This window comes from Labeo rohita, chromosome 14 (genome assembly GCF_022985175.1).
Source record: "Labeo rohita strain BAU-BD-2019 chromosome 14, IGBB_LRoh.1.0, whole genome shotgun sequence".
Classification (NCBI taxonomy): Eukaryota; Metazoa; Chordata; class Actinopteri; order Cypriniformes; family Cyprinidae; genus Labeo; species Labeo rohita.
In genome coordinates this window covers 16,812,110-16,837,973 of record NC_066882.1, presented here as the reverse complement: position 1 = coordinate 16,837,973, position 25,864 = coordinate 16,812,110, and the positions used below count along the sequence as shown (strand labels likewise).

General features: G+C 34.6%; 2 protein-coding genes across 3 annotated transcripts; one reads left to right on the top strand and one right to left on the bottom strand.

The window, feature by feature from the left end:
• Nucleotides 1-1,421: 1,421 nt before the first annotated feature.
• On the bottom strand, nt 1,422-10,630 carry anxa5a (annexin A5a). 2 transcript variants are annotated; one of them, XM_051128292.1, is made up of 13 exons: nt 10,570-10,630; nt 10,290-10,324; nt 8,874-8,958; nt 8,159-8,253; nt 7,658-7,771; nt 7,421-7,511; nt 7,066-7,145; nt 5,971-6,021; nt 4,786-4,879; nt 4,604-4,699; nt 2,423-2,481; nt 2,083-2,209; nt 1,422-1,743 (listed from the first exon to the last, which is right to left on the bottom strand). In XM_051128292.1, the coding sequence occupies exons 2-13, from the start codon at nt 10,290-10,292 to the stop codon at nt 1,688-1,690; spliced, it is 951 nt and encodes a 316-aa protein (XP_050984249.1). In that variant the 5' UTR covers nt 10,293-10,324; nt 10,570-10,630; the 3' UTR covers nt 1,422-1,687. The 2 variants fall into 2 exon arrangements, with proteins under 2 accessions (XP_050984249.1, XP_050984248.1); XM_051128291.1 differs by having other exon boundaries at nt 10,543-10,612.
• Nucleotides 10,631-16,003: 5,373 nt separating this feature from the next.
• On the top strand, nt 16,004-24,907 carry bbs7 (Bardet-Biedl syndrome 7). Its single transcript, XM_051128274.1, has 19 exons — nt 16,004-16,499; nt 16,690-16,755; nt 17,799-17,861; nt 18,387-18,562; nt 18,650-18,836; nt 19,006-19,078; nt 19,172-19,288; nt 19,363-19,493; nt 19,872-19,956; nt 20,070-20,172; nt 20,302-20,494; nt 21,437-21,511; nt 21,606-21,671; nt 21,782-21,921; nt 22,012-22,176; nt 23,453-23,562; nt 23,809-23,912; nt 23,989-24,112; nt 24,560-24,907. Exons 1-19 carry the CDS (start codon nt 16,464-16,466, stop codon nt 24,691-24,693), a joined length of 2,148 nt encoding a protein of 715 aa, XP_050984231.1. The 5' UTR covers nt 16,004-16,463; the 3' UTR covers nt 24,694-24,907.
• Nucleotides 24,908-25,864: the final 957 nt, after the last annotated feature.

Below are 25,864 nucleotides of genomic sequence, written 5' to 3'. Positions count from 1 at the left end.
CTGGGATTTAGTAAAGCGATTTAGAGCTTGTATCCACTCACACACACACAATCCACATAGCACACGTAATAAAAGAATGAGATCTTATAAGAGTCTCAACATCTTTGTAGCTTATACCGAGTTAAGAAATGTAATACTGAGCTGTACACTGTTTAAATTAAACATATAACAGGCACCTTAACTAATATAAATTTATCTTCTGCTAATACCTCAAGAATGCATTTATTATCAGGTTGTATATGAAAGTTTTCAGTGTTATTGAAGTAAAATATCTGAAGAAAACTTTGACCCCCAAATAATATTTAACAGTAGCATCCAGTGTCAGTAATGTAGGAAGTGAAATATTTGTTTTATTTAAGGTGAATATTACTTATTAAATTTCCCAAACATTTTCTACAAAATAAAAAGTGTGGAAAATTTTAGTGAAATAAAAAATTAAGATGTCTTGATTTGAAACCACAGTCAAATATGTCATACTTTGTGTTGAGATTATAAAATAAAATAAAAGTTACACTGCTGTTCAGGAGAAGTTAAAGAAGTTTCATATACTCTTTAAGGCTGCATTTATTTGATCTAATGTTGGAAACAGTTGTGCTGCTTAATATTTTTTGGAACCTGTATTACATTTTTTAAGGATTCTTTAATAAAAAGAACAGAGTTTATTCAAAACAGAAATCTTTTCTAACAATATATGCTACCATTCAAAAGTCTGGGGTCAGTAATTTTATTTTTTTTATTTATTTTAAATAAATACTTTTATTCAGCAGATATTTATTTACATGGATAAAAAGTGATCAAAGTAAAGACTTTAATACTTTTTATCTTTTTATTTATTAAAGAATCCTAAAGAACATATCACAGGTTCCAAAAAAAAATATTAAGCAGCACAGTTGTTTCCAACATTGATAATAAATCAGCATGTTAAAATGATTTCTGAAGGATCATGTGACATTAAAGGCTGGAATAATGATGCTGAAAATGCAGCTTTGCATCACAAAAATAAATTACATTTTAAAGTATATTAAGATAAATTGTAATACAATTTAAATTGTAATAATATTTCACAATATTACTTTTTTTCTGTATTTTTGATTAAATAAATCTTTGGTGAGCATAAGAGACTTTAAGAGACCAAACTTTTGAACCGCAGTGTACCTGTTTTTTGTGTTCTCATGGAAGAAGCGTGTTATGTTTGTTTAACTTTAGAAGAAAATATTTTAGAATGTTAATATTAAGGCGGGAGGAAATCGTCTCAAGTAAACCGTTATTGATGGGGTCAAAACACGCTGAGGGAAAATATATGTACGTTTTGTTAGAGCAATACTGCCCTCTAGTGGAAAAAATACAATTTTGGGCAACAAAAACAAAACGAGGAACTGAGGAATAAAGAAGTCTTTACAAAAAATGAATATGCTCCATAACATTTTATTTTCAAAGTCTTCACACAATTTTGAAACAATGCATCAAGCAAAACAATTCATTAACCGATCTGAAACCACCAAATTCTGTTAAAGAATCAATACACAATCGTCACACCAAAATCTCTATTCTCCAACACTGAAACTACTTATTCTCAAACCATAAAAGATGTAAAAATAAACACAAATGAAAAAATGTGCACAAGAAAGCTAAAGATCACATAAGGGGTTAAACTGTTGTTAATAATTGCACAAAATAGTAACTATTTCTAATCGTTACCACCACACAGGTACAGCAGGGCCTTCTGGTAGTCTCCCTCAGTGTCTTCCTACAAACAGGGGCAAAAACAATGCTAAGATTTATTTGTGTGTGTGTGTGTGTACTAGTATTCACTACTACATTATGAAGACCAAATGTCCCCACAAGTATAGTAATACCAGTAAACTTTGACCTTGTGGGGAGGGGGTTTCTGGTCCCCATGAGGAAACAAGTGTATAAATCATATAGAATTAAGTTTTTGAAAATTAAAAAAATGCAGACGTGTCCTGTGAGGGGTTTAGGGTAATGTGATAGAAAATACAGTTTGTACAGTATAAAAACCATTACACCTATGGAATGTCCCCATAAAACATGGAAAACCAAATGTGTGTGTGTTTGCATAACTTGCCTTTATGGTACTGTGGAGTGATTCTCCATATTTCTTCTTGTATATGGCTCTAACGTCCAGCATATCCCGTTCACTCCTGGACACCATGATCCTTATGAGAGTCTCATCATCAGTGCCGGCACGCTGTAAATCAAACAAACCAATAATGTGTGAAATCAGTTGTTGCATTATCATTCAGACCAGCACGTTCATTTAATAAACAGGCCACGAGTTGTTTTTATTTTTCCACTTGAAGTGTCAGCATTTGATAATCCAAAATGAGCAGCAAATGATCCAATTCATGATTGTCAAAGGGGGGAAAACTGATGAGAATCTCATGGAAATAAGCCTTCATACCCGCATAGAGTCTCGAACGGATTCAGCAAAATAAGCAGGCACACTTTTTGCGCATTTAACTAAAGGGGGAAAAGAGAGAAAAAACATTCCAGTTATTAAAGTCATGCAGCTTGTCATATAACATCAACATCAACCATAACAAAAGATCATAAAAGCACCTTTATGTGAGGAACAGACTGAAATTCAGGTTATTTTTTCACAGGTTATCTTCACAAGCAATATTTTCAGTAAAAAGGGACAGGTGCATCTCAAAAAAATTAGAATATCATGAAAAAGTTCATTTTTTTATTGTAACTTATTTTAAAAAATTAAACTTTCATATATTCTAGATTCATTACATGTAAAGTATAAAAATTTTTTAAACGTTTTTTGTTTTTATTTTGATGATTAGAGCGTACACTTCATGACAGTCAAAAATCCAGTATCTCAAAATGTTAGAATATTTACATTTGAGTTTCACTAAATGTCCATCCCTACAGTATAAACTCCAGGTATCTCTTGTTCTTTGAAACCACACTAATGGGGAAGACTGCTGACTTGGCAATGGTCCAGAAGACAGTCACTGACACCCTCCACAAAGAGAGTAATTCACAGAAGGTCATTACTGAAAGGGGTGGCTGTTTGCAGAGTGCTGTATATTAAATGCAAAGTTGACTGGAAGGAAGAAATTGGGTAGGAAAAGGTGCACAAGCAACAGGGATGACCGCAATCTTGAGAAAACTGTCAAGTAAAGCCGACACTTGGGAGAGATTCACAAGGAGTGGACTGAAGCCGGAGTCAGCGCATCAAGAGTCACCACGCTCAGACGTCTTCAGGAAAAGGGCAACCAAGCCACTTCTGAAACAGTAACAATGTCAGAAGCATCTTACCTGGGCTAAGGTAAAAATAAACTGGACTGCTGCACAGTGGTCCAAAGTCCTCTTTACAGACACATTAAATTTTGCATTTCATGTTGAAATCATGGTCCCAGAGTCTGGAGGAAGACTGGAGAGGCACAGAATTCAAGCTGCCTTAAGTCCAGTGTGAAGTTTCTGAAGTCAGTGATGATTTGGGGTGCCGTTACATCTGCCGGTGTTGGTCCATTGTGTTTTATTAAGTCCAAAATCAATGCAGCCATCTACCAGGACATTATAGTGCACTTAATGCTTTATGGAGATGCTGATTTCCTTTTCCAGCAGATCTTTAGCACCTGCCCACAGTTCCAAAACCACTTCCAAGTGATTTGCTGACCATGATATTACTGTGCTTTATTAGCCAGCCAACATGCCTGACCTGAACCTCATAGAGAATCTATGGGATATTTTCAAGAGAAAGATGAGAAACAGTCAATCCAACAATATACAGATGATCTGAAGGCTCAATAGTGCCTCAGCAGTGCCACAGGCTGATCACTTACACGTCACACTTCACTGATGCTGTAATTTGTGCTAGGAGCAAGTCATTTCCTGTAATTTGTGCTGCCGACCGAGTATTGAGTGCATAAATGAACATACTTTAAAAAACTTAAACTTTTGTTTTTTGCAAATCTGATTTTTGATTGATCTTAGGAAATATTCTAATATTTGAGATACTGGATTTTTAATTTTTTATGAGCTTTAAGCTATAATCATCAAAAATTAAAACAAAAAATTTTTTGAAATATTTTACTTTACATGTAATGAATCTAGAATATATGAAAGTTTCAGTTTTTAAAATAAGTTACAATAAAAAAATGAACTTTTTCATCATATTCTAATTTTTTGAGATGCACCTGTATTTCAGAAGACTTAACATTTGCCCTTTTGTTCTTTTTTGGACCATGGTTGTTGAAAATTGAACTGATCTTTAAGTGAAAATTCTCTAAGAATTTCCTCCACAAAAGAAATTACAGCAATTAAAGGGATAGTTCACCCAAAAATGAAAATTCTGTCATTAATTATGCACCCTCACATCATTCCAAACTCTCAGATTTCATCAAAAATATTGTGTTCTCAAGATGAACGAAGGTCTTACAGGTTTGGGACGACATGAGGGTGAGTAATTGACTGAATTTTCGTTTTTGGGTGAACTATCCCTTTAATGTATGTTACCAGACAGAACTTTAGATGAACTATTCTTTTAAGTTTCATCATAGTGTTGGTTCAGTCTGCCCAAATAGCAAAAAATCTTGTACATTTAGCTGTACAACAGGGATTTTCGTACCCACAGCCAGCAGCAGTGCTTCCAGGTTCCCAGTACACTCATCTTTTATGCTCTCTTCAATGTCACAGCCAGCGATCTTTTTGTAGGCATCAAACACTGAAACAGGGACACCGAAGCCATTAGGATGGCCCTTCAAGGCAGTTCTGAACACATCAAAAGGCTTTGAACCCACAAACGCGCACCTTTTCTCAGGTGTTCCGCGCTCCTGTTGCCGAGTATGTTGATGAACTTGTCCTCGTCCGTGCCGAATTTCTCCTCTCCGGCAGCAAACAGCTCCTGAAATACGATCAATGAACAAACACTTCTAAGGTTCGCAACTTAAACCTGAGGATCCAGTTACGTCTTTTCCATGTTTACATCAACATACATACGCAACTCTAATGATTAAGAAAATACACATGGGTACAGTTTGTAACAATGGGTTCAAAACTCTTACAATTTAAGTTGTGAGACACTAAAGAAGATGCTCAAGCATCTGTGTTGAGTATAATAAAAGTGAATAGTGAGTTACACTACAAAGCTCCTTGAAGGACAAGAAAGCGCCATAAAAGTTTAAACAAATATGTGACCCTGGACCACAAAACCAGTCATAAGGGACTAGGGATACGATTTATGGATGAGATAAATCATCCGAAAGATGAATTAATAAGCTTTCCATTGATGTATGTTTTGTTAGGATAGGAAAATATTTGGCCGGGATACAACTATTTGAAAATCTGGAATGCGAGGGTGCAAAAAAATTAAAATATTGAGAAATTCGTCTATAAAGTTGCCCAAATGAAGTTTTTAGCAATGCATATTACTAATCAAAAATTAAATTGTGATATATTTATAGTAGAAAATTTACAAACTATCTTTATTGAACATGATCTTTACTAAATATCCTAATGCTTTTTGGCATAAAACAAAAATCGATAATTTTGATCCATACAATGTATTTTTGCCTACTGGTACTTATGATTGGTTTTGCGGTATCAGGGTCACAAATATTGTTTCAGAAGACTTGTAACAAGGTGAATCATTCGTAGACTACTTTTATGATACTTTTATGGGGTTTTTGTTTTTTTTGGAACTTCACAGTATAGCTTACCATCCACTTTGCATGGAAAAAAGATGCTTTGATATTCTCTATTTGTATTTCACAGGAGAAAGGAAAATATTGCAAGGTTGAAACAATATGAGGGTGAGTAAATGACAAAAATCACACAAAATGAAAATTACAACTTAATAATAAACTTGAGTGTTTTAACTGTTCATAGATATATTTCTTTGCTCAACAGAATAAAGAAAGAGCAAATGTTAACTTTTTTTATTTTTAGGGTAAACTGTCTCTTTAAGAAATTCATGATACTTTATCAGAACTTTACCTTTGCATCTTTCTCCACTCTGCTCTCATCCACTCCCTCCTCCCTGTTTCCCTGAGTATAGGAACAGAAACATAACCAAGGTCAGAGGACGTCACAGAAACATCAGCCCCCCTCCACCAGTGCATATGCTGAGACGAGGCGTGGAATTTTCCCTAACCTAGTAAACTCCAATATTGAATTACCCACACTTTACCCCTGAGAACCATTTAATCTTCTCAACAACATCAACTCAAGAGCTGTTTTAATTACTTAAGGATGACTTCACTGGTGCTCATGTTATCATTCCAAGAGGAAGCTGCTCTGTTTCATCTCTGTACCTTTTTTTAGTGTCCTTTTAGTGCCCATCTCAGGCCCTGATCAACACAACGACTGGAATCGTATATCACAGTACAAGTAATTTTATATATTGGTAATTTAGTAATGACATACACTGCCGTTTAAACGTTTGGGATCAGTATGATGGTATTTATGTTATATATTTAAAGAAGACTCTTAGACTCCTCAAGGCTTTTATTTGATCAAAACTTATATTTTAATAAACTTTAAAATATAAATTATTCCTGTGACGCAAAGCTGAATTTTCATAGGCCGTTACTAATAAATCAGCATATTAGAACTATGTCTAATCACAGGAATAAGTTAGAATTAAATTTATATTAAAATAGAAAAATGTTATCTTACATCATAATATTTCATGATATTAAGTTTTTTTTCTGTATTTTTTATTAAATAAACGCAGCCTTGATAAGCATAAGAAACTTCTTTGAAAACATGAAAAATCTTACTGTTCCCAAATTTTTGAATGACAGTGTGCTGGAAATTATACTATATTATACTTTTATACTAAAAATGATAATTATATGTCTCAATGCCTCGCACATGTACATTTTTGATAATCCAGTGAATTAAATATTTATTAGATTTTTGTGACCTCATTTAATCACTTTCTTTTTTTATTTTAAATTAATTGCACAAAATCAATTATTATTATTATTAAATTCTACTTTTTAATGTACTATTTTATATATATAATTTTTTTTTCTGATTATAAATTTCTTTTGGCCTTTATTTTTTTAAACTAAGAACAATTTTTACCTGTGCAAGGATCACCAGCAACCTCTGGTAATGTCCTGATGTATCACCCATGATGTCTTTTTCCAGCTTGTTTCCATATTCTAGGACAAGACACATGAGACAGGATCTAATGACAGTTCACACTTATCTCGACAATTGCTGCTTATTGGTGTCATTGGAACAGTTAAATGGGAAACGATCAGTTGTAACAGAGATGCCAGAGATGCATCTTTGGAGAAGGGAAACCCACAGTTTTACAAAAAAAACTGACCCTTACCGTTTGATATTATTTCCAAAGTAAATACAAAAAGATAAGATCATGCATCAACCTTACAGTAGTGGGGCATTTTAATTTCAGCCGTACGATGAATTTTACCTTTCTTATAAGCTTTGCCAATATCTTTTATCTCATCACATGTCCTGGATGCCAGGATCTCAATTAAAACTTCGTCCTCTGTACCCACTCCCTGTAAGAAAATAAAAAATTTAAACGATAACCAATCTGAGATGAGATAGGCTCAAGTTTATCATAATGAAAAAGCATTTTCAAAACAATGTGTTTTTTATTATGTTTTAATTATATCCCATAGATGATGGAAATGTTTGGCATTACCTTGATGGCCTTATGGAGTTCATGCGCATCATATAATATGGTTGGATACATGAGGGCCACAATGAGATCCTCTAACTTCCCTCCAAGCTCTGACCGTAAGTCTTTCACTAGATCCTGTCGAAAGGGACAAAATAAGAGAATGAGAGAAAGAACACGAGCCAAGAAACAGAAGGAAATATATTGCCCATTAAACTGGAGATGTGAAACTCATTAGCATTTTAACATCGTTTTAGACGTTCATGACGGCACTGAATTATATCAACATCAATAAGAGGATGGGTGCAAAACAACAGTCCAAAATGAATAATCTTGATGTACTGCTATTGATGCACAGCAGTAAGTAATTGAATGGAACAACATGTTTGAATACCTTTTGTCTTCATTTTGAACAGCACTTTCAGAAGAAGATTTACATACAGTGAAAAGACATTTATACATAATTTAGATTTTTCAAACTGATTATTCCTGGTCTGACACTAGATAATAATATAATTTGCTCACCTTGCCAAAAGCTTTTTTATAGGCTGCTTTTATTTCCTGTCTCTGGGCATTACTGCGAGCTGCCAATAACATGAGGATGGCATCTTCATCAGTGCCTGGAAATAAAGCATCCACACCAGTTTATACAAGAGGACGAAAGTAAGATATAGTGTAAGAGGAGCTGAAGATGTTTTTAGTCAACTGATCAGTATAATTTGCTAACAGCAAATACCAGTTATCAAGGCGTAATGGTTACCACTATGTTCTGGCTAATTATGATTGCTAATTATGAATAATTAAGAAAGTCCCTTCTAACTGACCATTCAAAACCATCTTAATCTTAACAAAAACGAGGGTACTCTTTAAAAGGTCTAATCTGTGACTCAGGACCACAAAACCAGTCATAAATAGTATGGGTATATTTGTAGCAACAGCCAACAATACAATGTATTATACAAAATGTACAAATGATTGTTTTTTTTATGTCAAAAATCATTATGATATTAAGTAAAGATCATGTTCAATGAAGATATTTTGTAAATATACTACCGTAAATATATCCAAACTTAATTTTTGATTAGTAATATACATTGCTTAGAACCAAATATTGTCCTAACAAAGCATACATCAATGGAAAGCTTATTTATTCAGCTTTCAGATGATGTATAAATCTCAATTTCATAAATTTGACCCTTATGACTGGTTTTGTGGTCCAGGTCAAATTTGTTAAACTTACCAATCCCTTTCATGGCCTTGCGCAAAACTTCTGCATCATGCTTTGCATTGAAGTTCACAAAGGGTTTCACACTTCCTCGGGTTGCCTGGAGAAAATACAAAACCAAAATTCATTTACTGCAAAAAATAATCATATAACATCATGCAAAGTAGATTAGCATGTAGTTGTATTCTAAAATGCATAGTGTAATTCCTTAAAGATTCATCAGTATCAACAACATGAAACAAACTGATTTGCAGCCCTTACTAGTTGCCAGATACGTTATCACATCAGAAAAGACAGCAATTTTATAAAGTTTGCAGGGCAAAATGTGTTTTGCTACTGAACCAAAAGCAGAAAACCATGTTTTGGTATTTGCATACTAAATAGGAAAATGTCAAAAATAATTAACATACATAATCATTCATGGCACTATAAAACATAAAGACATGTGGAGCAGGTGAATGGATTAGCCAGCGCAGGTGTTTGAGAATATGAGAAACATCAGCCTCATTTGTTAAACCTTATGCATGCAATGCCTCATGTCTTTCATCATTATCATGTGGAAATATTGAATATATTATATTTATAAGAACCAATAATTGTGGAAACTCTCTCTATATGACCTTTCAAAGGCTGGAAGCAACCATATCCACAATTCTTGTTTACATTGCGATTGTATCTTTCTGGTAACGTTTTAAAACCTCTGTAAACACTATATACACACAGAGTATCTGTTATCCATACATGTCTGTTTAAAGATAGACCAAGATTGCGGCTCAGGTTAATGATAGTGCTGCGGTGAAGGATGAGATAGGTATAAGGTTTGGATTTAGGGTTCAAGTTCAGGTTGAAAGTTAGAGATCAGTTAACCTCGAGACCTTCAGCGCGATTTAATACCAAAAGCAGTAGATTTAATCTTTCCTTGCTCTTATGCTTTCTATAATAAAGTGCTGCGATAATACACATAGGATTGTTTTAGAATCACGTCACCTTGTAAAACGGCCCGTGTCGTAGCATTAAACTTTTAGGAAACAACACACGATATGCCAGCCCAAGCATAGCTAATCCTTGTAGATGTACTACAGTATATAGGTGTCTGCTTGGTTCTGGCAGGTGTGGGATGATAAAGCTACAGTGACCTATTTGGTGGGTTTCCTCAGTCTGATCTGATACAGGTCTCATTTGCTGTAATCTAATCATCCATCACTTCAACCTCCAAGACAACAGTCACCATGCCAACACAGATCTGATAACTTAACCCTTGAATCCTTATTTTTGAGATTTAATGCATGTGGAAATTGTCACTATTTAAGTTATGATAATACTTAAACACAAGACACATATCAAATTAGCCTATATTTTAAATTAAAATGTTAATAGTGATACAAATAATAATACAAATGCAAAATGACACAACTGCAGCTCAACTCTTACCATTTGTACAGGTACAGGCAGCACTATGTGAGTTTCTGAGAAAAAAAAAAGTACATAAAGTTATCATTGTCAGACCAATTCAGCAATTACTGAAACTCATTACGTTGTGATGTAAAATTACAGGTCCTAGAATCGATAATTCAGTAGCTAAATTACTTTAAGACTGTACGTAGACTAAATAATTCCTGTCATTTATTCATTTAAGCTACGCTGTTACATTACGTTACCTATTCAGGACAGCGAACATACCTACCTGTTGATGTATGTATGTATCAGTCACCTGTGCGCGAGAGGTCAGACTTCTGGAGCCTGTCAACAGTCACCGATGTTGTTGTAGCTGGATGTAGGACACGCCCTCAAAACCAGGTGTCAATCATATTGACTGACGTGGAGACCAAAGTGAAGACGATAGTTGTCAATAGCTGCAGACTTAATATTCTGCGTTCTTGTCTACGTGTATTTATATTTCTCATCGTTTAGTAGACAGGAGGATTTAAATTATTATTATTCGAAATAAGTAAATAGCTACAAAAGTGACCAGGAGATGCGTAGATCTGTTTGAAACTCTTTGACAACAAAACTCCAAATGCCCACAAGTGGCCAGTATAGGGCCAAATTTGTCGACTTTTTGTCCTCGCTTTTTTAAAAAACATATGGGAGAAATTTTGTATGTATGCAAATTGTAGCCTATAATATCCAGGGTACATTTCTAGTAATTGTGTAGTTTATTCTCATATTAGATTTTCATAAAGTTTTGGAGCATTTGTCATCACCCCAAATTTGTCACTACCGAAACACAGTAATATATAATTTATTAAGGGTTACATTGACCTATCAAGATTTTGCTTACATCTACCTTCTAAATATATTTTTTGCTATTTTATTAAAACGTTTTCCAAAGCAAATCATTAACAATTACAGTTTTCCTTGGTGAAAAAAACAGCATATGCTGGTAGCTATGTTTTGATGCTGGGATGCTGGTTAGGTATGTTTTGATGCTGGTTTAAGATGGTCCTTTGCTGGTCTATGCTGGTCTTTGACCAGCAACATGACCAGCGTGAACCAGCAACATGACCAGCATAAACCAGCTTAAACCAGCATCAAAACATACCTAACCGCCATCCCAGCATCAAAACATAGCTACCAGCATATGCTGGTTTTTTCAGCAGGGTTAACAAATGCAAAAAGCTGATCATACTGATTTCAAACTTAAAGATTCATACGTTTTAATATACATTGAACCAAACACTATCGTAATATCTTAGTTGATAATTCAGTATATTTTATTTTTGATAAAACAACCAACGTTTCAGTAGTGACAACAGATTTTCGGTAGTGACAGTAATGTTTTGTTAGCGACCATCGCATTACAGAATTTTAACTCACATACTAAAACACTACAAAAACATACTAAAATACTAAATATTTGCATAACTGTACTAAAATGTTGTTTTTTTCCCCCCAGATAAAGGATTATGTGCTCCCTTTTGTCACTACCAAAACGATAAAATGTTTCAGTTGTGACTGTTATAATAGTGGCAATTTTAGGTACTTTTGGACCCAGCTCAAAGTTAGCTAACAGTTCTGAACCGTTGTTCAGACATAAATACTAAATTTTATTGAATAACATTAAAAAAAAAAAAATTATGTCATTACTGAAACTTCACCGAATGTCTCAGTTGTGACTGTTTTGGTAGTGACAACTTTAGATACTTTTGGGCTCAGCTCAAAAGATGTTACCCAGATAGCACACATACGTCTGCAAGATGTGTGTTAAGGATCACTTGATCTGGAAAGCATCCGCTGTGTACAAACGTCAAGATGTCAGTTTTACATTCTAGTTCATAAAGACATCTACTAGATCTACTGACATCAGGAAACGTCCTATAGACATATTGCAGATAAGCAAACACTCTAAAAAATACATCTTCCAGATGTAAATGCAGACGTCAAATAGACGTCTCGATGTATGTGTACTACAGGGTAATCAGCACATGGTTAGCTAGCACAATTCTGAACAGTTGAACAAATATAAAAAACTAAATCTTATGGAATAACACACAAAAACATGTTTAACTCACACACTAAAACACTACAAAAACATACTAAAATACTAATGCATAACTGTAACATTTTGTTTATTTCCCCCCACATAAAGAATTATGTGTTCCCTTTTGTCACTACTGAAACAATGATGACATGTTTCGGTTGTGACTATTACGGTAGTGGTAATTTTAGGTACCTTTGGGCCCAGCTTAAAGATAGCACAGTTATGAACAGTTGTTCATATAAAAACTTAAATGTTATGGAATAACTCCCTAAAAAGTGTTTAACTGCAAGAAAAAAGTGATAGTGGTAGTAACGTTCCTTAAATTTACACACAGATTTTCAGACTTTTAAACACATGTACCTCAAATATTTCCTGATCATACATGTGGGGGTGTATTTAAAATCAGTCTCAGCCAATGGACTAAAACATTTATGGTTTTGATAGTGACATGAAAATGCGGGATCTTTTTTTTTTTTTTTACATGAAGTTTCATAATTTACAAAGAAAATATAAAATATATATATTTTTAAACTTCACTTTTTTAAAAAATCATAGAGATATTTTTAAAAACAACAATGAAATAAAATGTAAAAAAAATATTTCAGTACAATTTTCAGATATCCAATTTTCAGTATGGTTTAGGACAGCCATACATACATATTTTGCATATGTTAAGCTTACTGATATTTTAAATATTAATGTGGGTTTAATAGATAATAGAAGGATCTAAGTAAAAATCTAAGATTTGAATACTTGAATGCTTTTTAAAAGTGTTTTTTGATTGTGGGACAGTAGTTCTGTAGAATGGCTCATATACTTTTAAAATACAGTTTTTATTCCTTAAGTAATGAATATGAACAGTATATAGGTTTTTATGTTCCACAGAACAAAAATGATATAAATGACTCCTTTGACCAATTCCATAGCTATTAAAATAGTTATGTAATAAAATAGTACAACGTTAAGTAATAATATAAATATTTTTACCTTTTTGCATACTTTGACAAAAATTATAAATTCAAAGTTATAGTATAGTTTGATGAAGTTTAGATGAAGTTTAGATAATGTTTGCTCAGCTTTGAACATAATCAATAGTTTGAATATTATTCATTATAGCAGCATCAGGCTGTGACAGAAGTAATAACCAGAACACAGAGAAGCCCTCTGTGAATACTGATTGATAGGCAATATAGTAGACATACTGCTTGGGCCCTCCTTAAAGAATTATGTTTTTGTCAGTGCCTTTTAATGATATGCTTATTTCATTTATATGATATACACACCACTTCAACACAGCAAAATAAACCTTATTTTTCAGTTTTAAGGTGAATAAAACATCCTCATTGCTTGCCAGGCAAGCGAGATCCATGAATATTAAGATTAATAAATCATTAATCGATTACTAATGCATCAGTGGCTGAAGTGCACTTAGGTTCACTCATAACACATGTAAGTATCCCTCATCAAATAGTAGAACCCTGCTGTTTATTTGGCTAAATTGCTCAAGTACGCAGTGTGGTGTGAATTTATTTCCTCACTCGCCTCATAAACGCACATCCTGTGAATGGTTGAATAAAAGCAACAGAGTTGACTTCATTGGGATTCATGGATGAAGATGTTTTACTAGCACACTGATTGATACAATGCTGATTGAACCATGCACGCACACATATATGCAAATGCACGTTTAGACAAACTGCTTAATAAATGGATCTTTCTTCCATGTGCAAATCAAGGCGTGAACATTGCCATAAACCTTTTGGTTTTGTAGTGTTTTATGGTTTTCATTTTGGTTTTTACCTTTATGTAACCATTTACATATTTAGAAACATATTATTTTCTCCGTCTCCATTATTTGTTTTAGATTTATTTAACTTCCTTCATTTCGGTGTGCCAACAATATACTGAAAGAAATGCAAGAACGCAACAAGATATGAAAAGACACACTTCTTTTACAATGTTATTAGCATTAAACAGTACTGAGCGTGACAGGTCTCCATTGTAAGTTGGCAATTCCAGAAGGAATTCAGGGTTGCGTTATGGAAAATCGTTTTTCATTCAAGACATTTTCTCAATATGCAACATAATTGATTCCACTCTTTTATTCATAAATAACCCTCTTCATGCCAAGAACAAACAGTAAGAAAAAAATCTATTCTAGCCCTGAAAGTCGTTAGCGGAGATATTGACTGATTTTTAATTAATCTTTTATAAAACATGTATGTGTGTGTGTGTGTGTGTGTGTGTAATTTTGTGTGAGTGAATAGTATTGGCTTTCCACAAACTAATATAAGCAGAATTAATGTTATTACAGTAAATAAATTAACTTTTATGTATCTTTTATGTATTTTTACAAACAAAAAATTATGTCAGAATAACATTTTTGTCTGCTGGAGCATATAAAGCATCTGCCATGCAATAGATGAATAAATAGTCATTAAATACATCTCACATTTCTATTGCAAAGCTTTTAAAAGTCCTCAGTATAGTTTTTCATTCTTATATCCATCCCAGGCACAGTATTTGCTGTCACATCTTTCTTTGTCTATGCAAATCCTCAAAGTTTATCCATGATGTTTCTCTCTCAGAACACATGATGTCTGCAGGAACCCAGATGTGGCTGAAGGGTGCTACTGCCTACAGAGTTCCTGAGCTGTTTCAGCAGCATCCACAGAAGAAGTCCCATCAGAAGCAGCAATACAGTGAAGAGCCCCACGTACACACTTAAGTTCCAGCCCCATCCCGCTGTAAGAGGCAAGGAGGTGGACGCCACCAGGAACCTCCTCGGGGAGGGCATCAGTTGCAATAAAATTGCATAAACCACTGCAGCTCCGTAGGGAATCCTCAGATCAACCAGTGTGATAGTTCATAGTTCACTTGCTGTGTAAGATTTATCCATGACAGGTGTTCTTCATGTCATCAAATCTTTATAATCCAAAAGGAAGCATGCTGTGTCTCTTTGGTGTTGTGCAAAATGAGAATGATGCTTGCCTTGAAGTCCTCTCCGCAGCGGCGCCCCCTCCTACTGTTGTTGAGTCACATCCACACCCCTTCAACCACCCATGTGTGTGTGTGACCAGAATGTCCCCACAAAATAAAACCTAAAAAGGCCATTAAACATGTTTAATAACGTAATAATGAAAATCAATGTGTATAATAAAGCATCAACAAATAATGTAACAGATAATATAATGTGAACTTGGTTTATTTTTTAGGCTGGTCTGTGTGTGAGTGGTTTGTGTGTGGGTTTTGGACACTTTCAGCTGACCACCAACCCAGCCTAATTAGTCTGGCATACCAACTACACATAAAAATGATTTTTAATAAACAAAATATAAATTTCATTACAGGCCCAAACAAAATGTAATGCCTTTTCAGGAGAGCTCTTCCTCCAGTGTAGTTATATTCGGTTAAAGACATATTAAAAGCAGTTTTTTACATCTATGCTTCAATAACACGTTGGATAAAATAAAAAAATAGAACTATACTTGGAATAATTAAAGTAAACAACTATTCCAACTCAGGTTTACTTACTTAATAAAAATGTAGGGCGCCGTGCAAAAATACAGATGCTTCTTGACTTCATTATAATATACAATATTTTCAGTGTTTTGAACGAATCTTATTACGTTTGCTGTTACCATGGTAGCCAGAGATGGTTTGGGTGGGTGACAAACATGGCGCTGCGGAGGAAACGTGTTAGCTGTAAACAAAAACACTTTTGCTGTTTTTGCACTTAGCAGCGTTATTATTTTTGTCCGCGAAGCGAAGCTTGTCGTTTGGATAAATGTCTGTGTAAAGGAGGCATAGGTTTTTACGTATTAACGCGACGTGAATCATCTTGTAAAGCGGACCAACTGACACAGCTAACGTTAGCCACTTCATCTGCAGCAGAAACAGCCACTAACTAACTAATCCGCAGGATAATCCAGTCGGTTTTGACGACTAGCCAGGACCACTGTTATATATCCATCGGAAAAGCTCAAAATATATTTATTTTCAAGTACCATCTTAACAGGAACCAATACAGGAGCACCTTTAAATATCAGCGCTAAACAGAAAACGGTTAACCTGTCACAATTTAAAGGGATCTGTGTAACTTAGTGATTATTCTAACAAACGATATGGAGTTGAACTTAAACCACGTTGATTATCTCCAGGTAAGACCTTAACAACTCTATATGTTGGCTATTTGTATATCTGCTGTGATTTAAAGTGATGACAAATGTGCACTTGGTCGTTTAAAATGCACACTTGTAAGGCCTGTGGCTGAGACATTTAGGAATTTTAAATATTATTAATTATTAGAAAGGAAATTTATTAATGGCCATGTCATCTTTGTCCTCTCAGGTTGGAGTGACATCTCAAAAAACCATGAAACTTCTCCCAAGTGTGGGGCGAAAAGCAACTCAAAAGGTATATCTGCAGCTCTTATAAAAGAATATTCCAGGTTTGGCGTAAATCAGGCTTGTTGAGATCATTTGCTCACGGAAAATAATTACTACTTTACATAATATAACAAATAATTGTACTTCTTCCTTGCTGTGCTGACAGTTTGCAAAAAAACTACACTAGCCAAAAGTTATTGAAAAGTAAGATTTGTAGTGTTTTTCAAAGAAGACTCTTCTGCTCACCAAGCCTGCATTTATTTGATCCGAAGTACAGCAAAAACAGTAATATTGTGAAATACTTTTACTATTTAAAATAACTTTTCTATTTGAATATATTTTAAAATGTAATTTATTCCAGTGATTTCAAAGCTGAATTTTTAGCATAAAAGCTTTTTATTTCAATAAATGCTGATCTTTTGATCTTTCTATTCATCAAAGAATCCTCAACTGTTTTAAATATTGATAATAATAATAATAAAAATGTTTCTTATACCGCAGGATCATGTGACATTAATATTGGAGTAATGATGCTGAAAATGTAGCTTTGATCATAGGAATAAATTACATTTCAAAATCAAATCTAAAGCAGTTATTTTAAGCAGTAAAAATATTTCACAATATTACTGCTTTTGCTGTATTTTGGATCAAATAAATGCAGGCTTGGTGAACAGAAGAATATTCTTTAAAAAACATTAAAAATCGCACTGTTCAAAACCTTTTGACTAGTAGTGTACATTAAAGTATATTCTCAGTAATCAGTAATTGCATTGAATAAGAAATATTATTTTAACTGTACAGTCTTATAACCTTTCCATAGTTTCAAGGGCTTAATGACATTTCCACTGTAGACTATTTCAGGTACTTACTTTGTACAACAAGGGCACTGGAGATTAGATCCCACTTGTGAAAGAGCATTCAACATGTTCTATTTATTTGAGCATGTGCTTGACATTTCTCCCCCACTCAATCAAACAGGGAACAAGCGTTTATCTATAAGCAACCTGATGGCTTGACAAATTAAGTTAATGGTGTATCTGGTGGTTCTAGTGTGTCATTTTCTCATTTCAGGTAGCTGTTGCAGATCATGATGGTGTTGTGACCTGTTTTGGAATGAAAAAAGGGGAGGCTGTGGTATGTATCAGAAGTGTTTCATGTTACAGTATACACTAGCATTCAAATGTTTGGGTCAGTAAGATGTTGAAAGAACTTAACAGTTTAATTCAGCAAGGATGCATCAAATTAATCAAAAGTGAAAATATTTGTTTCAGAAAATATATGCTGTTGTTTTGAACTTTCTATTTATCCAAAAAACCTAAGAAAATGTATCACGGTTTCCACAAAAATGTTAAAGGGATAGTTCACCTAAAAATGAAAATTCTGTCATTAATTACTCACCCTCATGTTGCTCCAAACCCGTAAGACCTTTGTTCATCCTCAGAACCCACGAGAGCTTTCTGACCCTGCATAGACAGCAAGGGTCCTACCACTGTCAAGGCACAGAAATGTAGTGAGGGCATTGTAAAAATGGTCCATGTGACAGAAGTTAATGATGTCTCATTTTTGGGTGAACTATCCCTTTAAGCAGCACAATTGCAAAACAAAACAAAATGAAATTATTTTCCTCAATGGGAGAATAAATGTCTTTTTTTTTGCCAGCCTGTGTTCAAATCACTCCCAGGACAGAAGATCTCCAGACTTGAGCTTGGAGGGGCTTTGGGAACCCCACAGGAAAAGATCTTTGTGAGCTCTGGCTCTGAAGTGAGAGGATATACTAAAAAGGGCAAACAGTTTCTTACATTTGAAGCCAACCTAACAGAGAGCATAAATGCCATGTAAGATCTGCTTTTTGTTTTTCAGCCACCCTTGATTAGCAAGTTTGATAATACATGCTTCACTTTTTGTGTCTTATTTTGTCACAGGCATGTTTCAGGGGCAGATCTGTTTGTGTGTGCCAGTTACATTTATAACCATTACTGTGACTGCAAGGATCAGGACTATTACCTGTCTGGAGACAAGATCAATGATGTCCTGTGTTTACCGGTCGAGACAGTAGGCCGCATTGTGCCCATCCTGGCCTGCCAGGATAGAGTACTTCGAGTTTTGCAGGTAGGCTGACACAGCCTCCAGTCCTGTCCATGTTCGCCACCCTTTGTCTGTACTTTGTTACCTAATTATACTTTAGCAATCACTGGTAGTTATTAAATTACTTGGTGGCCATATCCAATACTTGATGCTCAAGTTCACAGTTGTCATCCTACTCTTTGTGCTCCATCAGGGCTCCGACCTTCAGTACGATGTAGAAGTTCCTGGACCTCCAACTGTTCTGGAACTTCTCAACAGAGATGGTGGTATGTGCTAAAAATCTGCTCATTTATTTTAGTGTGAAAGCATGTATTGATTGAGTCTGAAAATTTGATAATGTATGAAATCTTGATCTTCAGGAAAGGGTGGTGAGGCTGTTCTTTATGGAACAGCTGATGGAAAACTAGGTCTTGTGCAGATTACCAAATCTGGACCCGTTACTAGTTGGGAACTGGATAATGAGAAGAAAAAAGGAGGTAGGAAATAGATAGCGAAGGGATGTTAGATATTAAAAACTGAAGCCATGCTAATTCTTATTGGTCTTTTCAAGGTGTGCTTTGTATTGATACCTTTGACATTGTTGGTGATGGTGTGAAGGACATTCTGGTGGGAAGGGATGATGGGACTGTGGAAGTCTACGGGTTGGACAGTTCAAATGACCTAACGCTGCGCTTTGAGAACGTGAGTTTCACATATAAATGATAAGTGACACATGGAACACCCTCATTTTGATAGGGATAGTTCACCCAAACCCATAAGACCTTTGTTTACTTTATTTTTGTTTGTTTACTTTTTTTTTTTATACATATTTTTGATGAAATCTGAGAGCTTCCTCGCTATGACAATGTCTTCACTACCTTTCTGGGCCTTGAACGTGGTAGTTGCGTTGCGGGTTTCATTAAAAATATCTTAATTTGTGTTTTGAAGACGAACGAAGGTCTTATGGGTTTGGAACGACTTGAGTGTGAGTAATTATTGACAGAATTTTCCATTTTTGGGTGAATTATCCCTTTAAGTATAACCTCAAATTAAATGCTGCTACACTTTTGTGTTTACAAGGTTTTGTCTGAGAGTGTCACATCAATCCAGGGTGGTTGTGTCGGAAAGGAAATGTATGATGAAGTTCTTACAACAACTTACACAGGTCAGCTGTGGCTGTTAGATAAAAGCATTTTACTATGTGTTTTCCAAGAACAGTACTGTGTTGGTGATGTCAGTATACAGTTTTGACTGAGAGGTCTTGTGATTGGTTTCCAGGATGGGTGTCGGGTCTCACCACAGAGCCTCAGCAGATGGTAGCAGGCCCGGGGGATGAGATCAAGATGAGCCGGGAGACCCAGGGGAAGGTGGCTGCGCTCAGGTACTACACATCCAGCTGTTTCCTGCCATAATGATGAGTCTAAAACAGCAGTGATCTGTTTACCAAACTGGCATAGATTTTGAAACACTTTCTGACATGCCTAGTTTGGACATTCATGTGTTTGTATAGGGCAGAGTTAGAGCAGTTGCAGGCAAAAGTGTTGCAGGGGAGAGAAAAATACCAGCAGAGCTCTCAGTCCAGCACGGCTGTGTCCGCTGTGCCAGTCTTTAGCATCAATGACAAATTCACATTGTGCCAGGATGATGCCAGCTACAGCCTCACACTAGAGGTGCAGACTGCCATCGACAACTTGCTGCTACAGGTGAGAGCAATACACCAATTCATCTAGCTTTTATTTATATGAACTACTGTTCAAAAGTTTGGGGTTGGTGAGAAAACCTGCACAAAGCTTACATTTCTTAGTTTAAAAATGCAAAAAGCAGTGATATTGTGAAATATTACTACAATGAAAAAAGTTATCTATTTTAATATATTTTACAATTTGTTTTATTTCTGTTGTGGCAAAGCATAATTTTTTAGCAGCCATTACATCAGTCTTCATGATGCTTCAGAAATAATTCTGATTTGCTCTTTTGTACTTAACTAATCAATCAGCATTAAAGGGATAGTTCACCCAAAAATGAAAATTCTATCATTAATTACTCATCCTCATGTCATTCCAATCCTGTAAAACCTTCGTTCATCTTCAGAACACAAATTAAAGAAGTCCACTTCCAAAACAAAGATTCACATATAATGTACTCACCATCTTGCCATCTAAGATGTTCATGTCTTTCTTTCTTCAGTTGTAAAGAAATTATGTTTTTTGAGGAAAACATTTCTGCATTTTTCTCCATATTGCTGCTATGGTGCCCCGATTTTGAACTTCCAAAAGGCAGTTAAAATGCGGCTTCAAACGATCCCAAATGCGGTTGTAAATGATCCCAGCTGAGGAAGAAGGGTCTTATCTAAAAAACGATCAGTTCTCCTTTAAGATATTTTTAATTAAATCTGAGAGCTTTCTGACCCTGCATCAACAGCAACACAGCTGCATTTAATTTGTGTTCCAAAGATAACAATGGTTTTACGGGTTTGAAAAGACATGAGGGTGAGTAATTAATGAAAGAATTTCCTTTAAGAAATGGAACTGAAACCAATTTAATTAAAGATGTATTATAATCCAAGATCTTCTTGTGTTGTAATTTCAGCATTGTGAGTCTGAAGTTTGCAACATTTGCTTACATGTGTTTTTGTTCTCTGACAGAGTGATGTTCCTATTGACCTGTTGGATGTTGATAAGAATTCAGCAGTGGTCAGCTTCAGCGAATGTGATTCGGAGGTAATGCACCAATGTGCCACATAATTAACCTTATTTAATGACCACATCACATGTGTTTGCAAAACTGTCTTTGTTTGTTCATCAAACCCCACAGTCAAACGGGAACTTCCTCCTCGCCACCTACAGGTGCCAAGCAAATACAACTCGGCTGGAACTGAAGGTCTGTACTACTTTGTGTTTAGATTATTTTCAATATATAAACATATATTATTTTTTATTTAAATTCCCAGGTAGGCAATATTTGAGCATTTGTCCTGATTTTGCTCTCAGGTAAGGTCTATAGAGGGTCAGTATGGCACCCTTCAGGCTTATGTGACGCCAAGGCTTCAGCCCAAAACCTGCCAGGTTCGACAATACCAGATCAAACCGCTTTCCCTCCACCAGAGGACACATGCAATCAATCAGGAGCGGTGAGCTTAGAGACACACAAATGTTTTAAGCTTCTGTCATGCATTTATTCTGCCAGCTAAATATTACTGTCATTCTTTATTCATGACTAGGCCCATGAACACATTGAGACTGACAGGACAGTTCAGTTTTGCAGAAATACATTCATGGGTTGTGTTCTGTCTGCCTGAGGTCCCAGAGAAAACCCCCGCAGGAGACAGCATCACATTTTACTTTCAGAACACTTTCTTAGGCACACAGCTAGAAGCCACCTATTGGTGAGACCTACTTGTTCAATATCCAAATATGTATATTTATGAAATATATCCATGAATACGTACTGTTTTACCTCATGTGCATATGATTGTTTTTAAAAAAAAGAGCTGATTATGAATTCAAATGTACAGTTGAGGTCAAAAGTTTACATACACCTTGGAGAATCAGCTAAATGTTAATGTTAATGTTTTGGTTAGTTTACCAAAATAAGAGGGATCATACAAAATGCATGTTATTATTTATTTAGTACTGACCTGAATTAGATATTTCACATAAAAGATGTTTCCATATAGTCCACAATAGAAAATAATAGAGTCTATAAAAATGACCCTGTTCAATAGTTTACACACACTTGATTCTTAATACTGTGTTGTTACTTGAATGATCCACAGCTGTTTTTTTTTTGTAGTGAATTTTTCATGAGTCCCTTATTTGTCCTGAACAGTTAAACTGCCCGCTGTTCTTTAGAAAAATCCTTTTGTTTTTCTGCATTTTTGTGTGTTTGAACCCTTTCCATCAATGACTGTATGATTTTGAGATCCATCTTTTCACACTGAGGACAACTGAGGGTCTCATATGCAATTACTACAAAAGGTTCAAACACTCACTGATGCTTCAGAAGGAAACACGATGCATTAAGAGCCAGGGGTGTAAACTTCTGAACAGAATGAAGATGTGCACATTTTTCTTGTTGTGCCTAAAAGTCATATTTCGGCTATTTTTTTTAGCACATTTAGCCCTTCAGAAGCTACAGAAGGTACTTACATGTTTCCCAGAAGACAAAATAAGTTCAGTTTACCCTGATCTTTAAATTTAAAAAGTCTTCACCTGCCGGCTCTTAATGCGTAGTTTTTCCTTCTGGAGCATCAGTAAGTGTTAGAACCTTCTGTAATAGTTGCATATGAGTCCCTCAGTTGTCCTCAGTGTGAAAAAATGGATCTCAAAATCATACAGTCATTGTTGGAAAGGGTTCAAATACACAAAAATGCTGAAAAACTGAAGAAACTGTTGGACCTGAAGGATTTTTCTGAAGGATTTTTCTGAAGAACAGCAGGCAGTTTAACAAGGGACTCATGAACAACTATCACTAAACGAAAGGTAACAACATTCAGGTAACAACACATTAAGAATCAAGTGTATGTAAACTTTTGAACAGGGTCATTTTTATAGACTCAACTATTATTTTCTCTTGTAGACTATATGTAAACAATCCTAATAGATGATTGCATTATTAGAGGAAGTTTTCTAATTAATCTTGATCATTTTAATGGGTTCCAGTAAAGGTGAGGCAAACTTCAAATCAGACAACATTTCTACCATATCCATACTGAAGGATGTTTTGTCCAAAGAGGCCACAAAGCGAAAAATCAATCTGAATATATCCTATGGTAAGTTCACAAACTGTTCTATTAAGTCTGACCCTCCTCTTGGCTAAATCCAATCAGAAGTGGTCAGTAGAGATGCATTTGTGTTGCATAGTGATACTAAGTGTAAATGGCGATCTGTCTTGGCTAACCACTTGTGATTGGTTCACCTAAGATGGACGTTAATACCAGATTACAGTGATGTCAGTTCTTCATGCATCAAATATGATTAATATATGTTTGTTGTGTTGGTTGTTATGTTGGTTTCAGAGGTGAATGAAGACTCTGTGAGCCATACTCTTCAAATGATTCATCCCAAGTTAGAGTACCAGCTGATTTTGGCCAAAAAAGTTCAGCTTATTGATGCTTTGAAGGTAAAACATAAAAAAAGACAAAAAAACCCTGCTAAAATACAAGCCTACTGAATGTTTCTTTGTGTATTGTGTGCAGGAGCTGCAGGTGCATGAGGGGAATGCAGATTTTCTGATTCCAGAGTATCGCAGTATACTAGATGAATCTGCCCAGCTCTTAGAAGAATATAAGAAACAACCAGCCCACTTAGAAAGATTATATGGTGAGTGGTTTCAGATGAGCAAGGGAGATGCTATTTTACAATATTTTTTTAAATTCTAGATGTTAAATTATTCACATGTATTGTAGATTTCTATCCACCTTATTTTTCCCATAACAGTGGGCGTGGCTATTTGTAAATTTTATGTCTGACCTCTGTCTCATCCGCATTCAGCTATTTTTAACTGTACAAAACAGCTTGTTTTGCAGTTTATTCTTATCTTAATTATGAATAAGATGATTTGTAGTGCAAACAGTTTTACTGTTTACTGCACTTCCCTGTTCTTCTCGTTATTTCCCTACGGCGTCTCACACATTACCAGAAAATAGCTTACTTCTGCATTGAAAAATAAAGTGGATATGGTTAATGTTTTTCACACCACCCCTGTATATTCAGATCATGTTTTTGCAAAAGAAATAGGTAAACAAACCATTTTGTGTTTTCTTACAGGTATGATCACTGATCTGTTCATCGACAAGTTCAAATTTAAAGGACAAAATGTAAAAACAAAAGTTTCACAGCTACTTGCAATTTTGAACAACTATGAACTTGATTCATTGATGGAATTCTTCAGTGAAGCATAATGGAATGTAATATTAAAGCACTTTTTAGGAATGTGATTTGTGAATTTTGGTAACATTTGGTATTCTATAGGGATCAAGCTGTTTATACCATTATAGATTCAAATTAAAATGTTAATTGTAATAAACATAAAAACTATATGTGACTGCAGTTATTTTATATATTTTTAGAACTCTCATCCATTGTCAAGTTGCATTTCTACAGAAATAAACATTTTCATGAAAAATTGTGTGTTGTTTGTATTTCAGTCAGGACATAAACTTCAATTATTCATATTTTCATATTTAACTTAATTAAAATAAAAAAAAAACTCAAAAGAGTTCTGTATGATGGTTATGACCAGTATTAGAGACAGTGATTATTTGCTATAAAAATTAGAAATTGTGCACATGTACTACCAGTCAAAAAATTTTGAACAGTAAGATCATAATTTTTAAATATTTTGACTATTTAAAACAACTTAAGCATCATTACTCCAGTGTCACACAGACCTTTAGAAATCATTCTAATATTGTGATTTACTGCTCAAAAAACATTATCATATTATTATTATTATTATTATTATTATTATTATTATTATTATGTTAAAAACAGCTGAGTAGAATTTTGTCAGTTTTCTTTGATGAATAGAAAGTTCTGAAGAACAGCATTTATCCGAAATAGAAATCTTCTGGAACATTATCACTTTTGATTAATTTAAAGCATCCTTGCTAAATAAAAGTACTCATTTCTATCATTTCTATTAATTTATGTTACAAATGCTGATCTTTGGGTATTTCTATGCATCAGAGAATCCTAAAAAGTTACTCAACTGTTTTAAAAATTGATAATAATAATAATAATGATAATGATAAATGTTTCTTGAACAGCAAATCAGCCTATTAGAATGATTTCTGAAGGATCGTGACACTGAGGACTGGAGTAATGATGCTAAAAATTCACCGGAAATCGCAGGAATAAATTTTATTTTAAAATATATTCAAATAGAAAACTATTTATTATTTATTATTAAAAAACGTAAAAAATGTTTTGACTGGTAGTGTAAATACCAAATACATAGAAAATATTATTAATATTCAAAAGTACATCATTGATGTTTATTTTCAGGATTTTTTCTTCCTGTCTGGACAGAACAGTTCCCCAAATGTAAGATTTACCCCTGTACATTTATAT